Source organism: Echinops telfairi, unplaced genomic scaffold (assembly GCF_000313985.2).
Source record: "Echinops telfairi isolate 266 unplaced genomic scaffold, ASM31398v2 ScPeMD7_7473;HRSCAF=8511, whole genome shotgun sequence".
Taxonomy (NCBI): Eukaryota; Metazoa; Chordata; class Mammalia; order Afrosoricida; family Tenrecidae; genus Echinops; species Echinops telfairi.
This window is the reverse complement of record NW_022111377.1, coordinates 6116174-6123392: the sequence shown is the minus strand read 5'-3', so window position 1 is coordinate 6123392 and position 7219 is coordinate 6116174. Positions and strand designations below refer to the sequence as shown.

The window sequence follows — 7219 nt, the reverse complement described above, 5'->3', positions numbered from 1 at the left end:
TTAACATCATTTGTTTTCTCTTTTGGCACATTTTTAATTCTTTTTTAGTACTGATTATTTTCTGCTTTCTGTGGATGGAGGTCTTTCCGTGTTTTGCTCTTATCAGTGGGTTTGTTTGTTTGTTGGTTTGGGGTCTGATTTTCTTTATATGAAATGCAGGATAGGTAAATTTATAGAGACAGTAAATAGATTAATAGTTTCTTAGAAGAGATGACAAGTCATGAGATGGCTGCTTGCAAAAGAATCTGTGTCTAAGGGTGCTCCTGAAGTGGCAGCAGAGAGAACCCGGGCATCACCCGGAGTTAAAACCCAGGCATGGAGATGGATACTCTGGGAGAAGGGTCCTCATGGCAGATGACCAGGAGAGACACCTGAATAAAAAGTTGCCAAGGGTTGAAGGACTCCATGCTATTGTTATGTCCCATAGAGATGGAGTGCCTGTTATTAAATGTGGTTCAATTTAATAGTTTACCTTGGTGGTGAAACTCGTGGCCAAGACTAATTGTCAGCCTAGAAAGGAATTTGTTCTGTTACTGGAAGGACTGAGACAAGTTGTGGAAGTTTAAGTGGACAGTGGCCTAAATTTGTACCTCGTCTTCATTATAGAGACGAGACACAGTATCAACTCGGCTATCTCTAGACCATAATAATACTTTAATCTGTGTACTCAGGAAAGGGCCCTCTTTCCTGTCTTATACTAAAGAGCCAACAGATGTCATTTCTAAATGGATTGGTGTAATATTTACTGGTTTAGGGTCTTTCCTTACTTTCTGAGATCTGAGGAACACCACGAAAATGGTTCAGGCTGCCACAGTGGCCATGCAGCCCTTGCTATCAGCTCCTCATTTCTCCCCTCCGTCCCCCACCCTCCAAAACCGCATTTTTTCAAGCGTTAAAAAAATCATTTCAAGGGCTCAAGTAGAAAGAAAATGTTTTGAAAATGTTGATGGCAACGTATGTACAAATGTGCTTGACACAATGAATGGATGGGTGGATTGTGATAAGAGCTGTAAGAGGCCCCAATAAAATGATTTTTAAAAAAAAAGTTTCTTAGGGTTTGGGCAGGGGAGGTTGGGAGAAAATGGGAACAAAGAGCAGTTCAAATGTAGCCCTGTATAACATTTACAGTACATGGAGCTGGCTTGCCCTTGCACTGGAATGAAACTGAAGAGATCCCTGCCACGGCACACAGAGCTTCCCTAATGCCCCCTGGCGCCTCTCTCTAACCTCAAAAAAACGACCACTCTCCCCTCTGTGCTCACTATACCCCGCTCACCGGTCCCCTTTTGACAGCCCGAGGGAGGATCACGAGCCCCCGACAGGAGAAGACAGACTTCATTTTTAGCTTCACTTACCAATAAAGTCCTCGTAATTGAATGCTGCTGACCATATGCACAGAGAGTTTTCAATGACAGCACTTTAAGCAAGAAAATAAACCTTTAGAGTGGGGAACCCACGCTGTTCAGAGAGAAGCGCAGCTAGGGGACCCTTTCCGAAACGAACAGGTCAATTTTTCTAATTTAATACTCATCCAATAATTGCAGAACGATGTAATTTTCCTATGGTATGAATTCTATCATTCCTCCACTGAGCTCATTCTTAAACTGTACCTCCATGATTTCATCAAGGGCAGATTTCTTTTTCTTCTTTTCTTTTGATTGAGCTGAGCTATGGGAAGGGTCCTTCCGTTTCACGGCGGCTGTACTCCCCATGGCCTTCAGGGCACTTGGCCCCAGGGAACTGATGAAAAGAAGACGCATGCTTATTAGAAACGACTCGCAGATAAATGCTTCATAATCATTGTATGTAAGTCCTCTCTCAGAGTAGGGCAGGAACCATGCTTTTCCCCTCTTTTAAGGACCAGTAACTCTCTTTAGAGGCTCAACTACTATTTGCTGACTAAATGAATCTGACCTGCCTAACATTTGTCTTATCTACCAAATATGAATAAAGGGATGCATACTTGCATACAGCTAACAAGAAGATTAAAAGAAAAACAAGCTCAGATTAGTAGAGGGCTCCTTATGCTTAGGTATAGATCACAGGGTCCTAAACTTATTTGACCTACCGCCCCATTTTCTGAAAAATAAAAATAAAAAATTAGACAAACACCCTTCCTCCCAGCCCTGTAATTAAACCTTTTGTGTTTTAGTTCATAATTCAAGGTAAAATGTAGATATCTGCTTTTGCAGACTGTTCCAGCGTCTCCCAGGCGGCAGTACTGGCCACTCTGAGAACCACTGGAGGAGATTGGTAAGCTGGTCCACTGGTGCTGCAGGTTAGGCACTGGACTGCCAACTGCAAGGTTAATGACTGAGGGCCACCGGTCACTAGGGCAGACATGAGGTTATCTCACAAACACAACTAACGGAAAGGTCAGTGGTGCCAACCCACCAGCTACTACTCAGGGCGGAAAAATGGCACTCTGCTGGCAAAGATTTATGTGCTTGGAAACCATTTCTACAGGACAGTTTTTTGTTTTTTTTAAAATCATTTTATTGGGGGCTCATACAACTCTTATCACAATCTATACAACCATTGTGTCAAGCACATTTGTACATTTGTTGCCATCGTCCTTCTCAAAACATTTTCTTTCCACTTGTGCCCTGGGTATCTGCTCATTTATTCCCACGCCCTCCTTCTGGATCCCTTGATAATTTATCATTTTTTTCCCCACGTCTTACACTACCCGATGTCTCCCTTCCTCCACTTTTCTGTTGTCCATCCACCAGGGAGGGGGTTAGATGTAGATCATTGTGATGGGTTCCCCTTTTCTCCCCCACCCTCCTGGTACCTCTACTCTCATGATTGGTCCTGAGAGGTTTATCTGTCCTGGATTCCCTGTGTTTCCAACTCTGATCTGTACCAGTGCATACCCTCTGGTCTAGCCAGATTTATAAGGTAGAATTGGGATCATGATAGTGGGGGGGGGAGCATTAAAGAACCAGAGGAAAGTTGTATGTTGCCTCATTGCTATTCTGCACCCTGACTGGCTCGTCTCCTCCCCACGACCATTCTGTAAGGAGATGCCCAGTTGCCTACTGATGGGCTTTGGGTCTCCCCTCCACACTCCCCCTCATCCACAATGATATGATTTTTTGTTCTTTGATGCCTGATACCTGATCTATAGGACAGTTCTAATGAGTCCTGTCGAGGTGCTACGAGTGGAAATCAACTCTACAGCAATGGTTATTTTGGAGTATATCTAAGAATAACAGAGGAAAATATAGAGAAATATGTTAATGGCCTAAAACTTTGAAGTATGTGCATCTGTCTTATAATATACTTGAGCCATTTTCCAGCTCATAGCACACCAATAATAAAAAAATTCTTTCCAAATACACCACATGTAGAATCCAACTAATCAATTTCTTGGTATCTAACATAAGTGTTAATTTTTAAATAGTCTTTTAAACAACATTATATTTGTCAAGTTGCACAGTGTTGACCTCGCAAATAAATACTAGCCTCTACCCTCACCAAAGAGCATAAACCTGTAAAATACTAAGTAAAACAGAAAAATCACATAATCTAAAACTGAAGTCCATTAGATAAAGGTACCTTCTTGAGGTATCAGCATCTTGTCTTATTCACTGTTTAATCTCCATAACATAACTGAATATACTACATATCACAAATGGTCAAAATATTTGGAGATGGGGCAAGAGTAGCATAAAAAAAAAACAAAACCCACAAAAAGTAGAGAGAACTATTTGACTACACATTATACCATGGTTTGGCAAACTACACTTTGTGGACAAAATCGATCCTGCTACCTGATTTTGGAAATAAAGTTTTACTGGAGCACAGCCAGACTCATTCATTTACATCAGTGGTCCTCAACTTTCTTAAGGTGACGACCCCTTAATACAGTTCCTCAGGTTGTGATGACCCCCCCCAACCATAAAATTATTTTCATTGCTACTTCATAACTGTAATTTTGCTACTGTTATGAAGTGGGCGACCCCTGTGAAAGGGTCGTTCGACCCCAAAGGGGTCGCGACCCACAGGTTGAGAACCAAGGATTTGCACAATGTCTATAGCTGCTTTCTTGTGCAACAGCTAGGTTAAGTGGCTGCAATAAAGACATATGGTCAACTAAGCCTAAAATATTTACCATCTGGTCTTAAAAGAAAGAGTTTGCCAATTTCTGTTCATCCACCTTAAAAGGGAAGGCGATTTCTACTGAAAGTCTTAGAAAAATCACAATATAGGAAGTTAAACAAAAAAGTTAACTATGCATCTAAGTTAAAATGTAGACCAATGATAGAGGGAATGGCCAGCCTGGCCCAGAGGCCATATAAGGTCTGTGAAACATCAATACTGGTTAACATCACACGCCTCACCGGAGAAGCAGTTCCCGCCAACACGGTCAGGTTAAATGTTTTGACTAGTATGACCCTCAAAGGATGTTATAAAAATTCAAATGGCCCTTGGCAGAAAAAGGTTTCCCACTGTGCTGGAGACTGTGAGAAGCAGGCGACACTAGAAGAGCAAATACTGCTGTCACCAAATACTGCTGAACCATTACTTGGAGAGGGATTCCCGGAGAGCCACCATTCTCTCCAGAAGAAACAGTTCATCAAAAAGACACAACTATCCATTCTCATCAGAGGCAAATAAGAACAGTCATACCAAAAACAATCACAACAAACAGAAGCCCTAAGAGAAGAAATCCACAATCAGAAAACAAATGCTTCACAATGTTGCAACCAACATTTCATGAACATTCTTAAGGGTTGAGGTAATTGTTTGTCTAGCATACCTGGGTTTGGATGATGTTGCTCCTCCTGAACTACATGCTCCTTTGTTCAAATTAAATGTAACTGAAAGTAAAAACAAAACAAAACTATTCCATACACATCTCAAGGAAATGACAGTAAGGCTTTCCAGCAAGGTACCATGCAATGTATTTACTTAGAAATTTATAAGCATTTTGAATGAGTTAAAATAGTCCTCGTGGTTGCATAATCTGGTGTCAATTTGAGAATTAAGAGTGTAGGAGTGGAGTCTAGACTGTCCAATCAGGATATAGCCCATGAGGCCTCTGTGTGGGCAGGGCCTTCCCCTGAGAATTCTGGGAAATCTGGTTTTTCCTCCCTGGAGGCAGGAGACTCTCTTGGCTCACTCTTGTAGACTCTCTACTGACAAGGCTGGGTTCCTGCAAGACATCCCTCAGAAGCCAAATGGACCTACTCTGATGCAGCCGGGGAACTGGAGGAGCCACATGGAGACCCCTGCCAGCACTGAGATGCTTCTACCACCACTGACTTTGCACCCACTAGCCTGTGATTTTCCTGCATTCAGTGTCATTGCATGTGTTTCATGAGTCTGGTATCAGACATATGGGCTAATATTGGATTTATGGACTTGATCTGGACTGGGCTGGGATGTTTTCTCAATACTCAACTGCTCTTGTATATATACCTCTTTCTTATACACACGAGTTTGTCTATGAATTTGTTTCTCTAATCCATCCAGACTAACACAGTCCTATTCAGATTTATAAAATCCTGCAGAACTGACTAGACTGATGCTACAGCAGAGAGGGCTGGAAGCTTCCCTGCTCTGTGCCTTGTCTGTTCTTTGTTGATAGTACTTTTGTTTTGGGGGGTTATGTGTCCTTGTCTTTCACACATGGCTCAGGGGAGTTCACATCATCTTCACCTCAGGGGGCATCTCCGATTGTATAAACCAATCAAAATGATTCCATTTCCCTTTCCAGTGACTTTTTAGGGAAACACGACATTGTTCTGACCAATAACATTCCAAATGAAGTCTGATGACAGAGAGTGCCCCCCAGGACAAATGTCCTTGTTTGTTGGGGGATTCCACGACTGATGGCTGGCTATCTTGACAGTCATCTTGCTTCCAGCTACTGATTATATGGCATCCAGAACCACGCCGGGAGTCTTATGATTACTAGATAATACATTTCCTTGTTGTTTTAGTTAATTTGTTAGTTTTCTTACTTGTAGCTACATCATCCCATTCAATTCATTATCTTTTCATTTTATAGAAAAATGACTCAAACATATTAAATATCATGTTCTCATACATGCTGCTAGTTTATGCAATGCAAACACATCCACAGTAAAAAAAGAAGTAAGCAAACCTACCTTTTTCTTCATCATTTTCCCTGCTTAGTTCTGTGAAAACAGGGGTCTCCTGCATAAACAAACAAACAAGAAGGCTTGAAGGTCTTGGTCCAAAGTATATTTACTTTAAATATCCAATAGTCCTTTATTACAGCTTGTTATCTCAGCTGCAAAACAACTCTGACAACTCTAAAATGATTAAGATTCTAAATAAGACATTAACATGCATTGCAAATGTTCACCAACTGAAAATTAGTCTAAACGGGGGAAACAAACCTTTTCTCTACCAAACCCTCTTGCATTTTAAACAGGAAGCAACAACAAAGTCATTAACTTTAGGAATATTCGATTGAGAATTATTTTAATAAGCAAAACCTTGATTCATTGTAGGACAACTTAGTGTAATGCTTAAGAACCTAAGACTAAAATTGTATAAAAGAAACCTATTAACTTTGTAATTTTCATGTCTCATCAACTAAAGGGTTAAGCCCAGAGTCTCTATCTTTACAATAGGTAGAACATATAGAGTTAGAACAGCTATAAGGTCACACAGAGGACACACATCATGCCTGTCACAGTGTCAAATAAATAGGATTTGTTGTTTCCACTAGTCATAACGACGATTCTTCAGACCTAGCTAAAATATCCAACATTTTTAAAAAGGCAAAAGAACAGTTTTAATTGTAAAATAATTGATATACTTAAACATAAGATGTTCTGTTAGTTATCACCTGACTTTTGGGGTGAAGACACTGTATCTATCAGAAAAGTAGAAAATAACTAATAGGTATTAGCAACATTAAGCTAAAATGTTACAAAACGACAAATGTTATTGTAAACTATTTTACTCTGAATAAGGTGTGAGTCTTCTAAATTTCTATAGTTGGAGATTAAAATGTTTCCTCTTTTGAAAATAGAAGTTTCAACTTTATAAAGACTATTTCAAGGATAAAAAAACTCATTACTAACCAAGATTTTAAATAATCTTAACTCTTATTGTTTTCTAAATTAATCATTTAATTGGGGGGCTCTTACGAATCCATCATTCAATTGTATTAAGCACACTTATACTTATGTTGCCATCAACATTTCCAAAACATTTTCTTTCTACTTTGAGCCCT

At 40.1% G+C, this 7219-nt stretch overlaps 1 protein-coding gene across 1 annotated transcript in view; it reads right to left on the bottom strand.

Moving 5' to 3' along the window:
- Positions 1-1511: 1511 nt before the first annotated feature.
- The window catches only part of KIN (Kin17 DNA and RNA binding protein), a 19946-nt gene continuing 14238 nt past the window's right edge, over positions 1512-7219 (bottom strand). The window contains exons 6-8 of the mRNA XM_030889052.2: positions 6120-6168; positions 4766-4826; positions 1512-1740 (exon numbers count right to left, since the gene is read on the bottom strand). Coding sequence (XP_030744912.2) covers positions 1560-1740; positions 4766-4826; positions 6120-6168 — 291 coding nt within the window. The 3' untranslated portion in view covers positions 1512-1559. The remainder of the gene's footprint in view (positions 1741-4765; positions 4827-6119; positions 6169-7219) is intronic.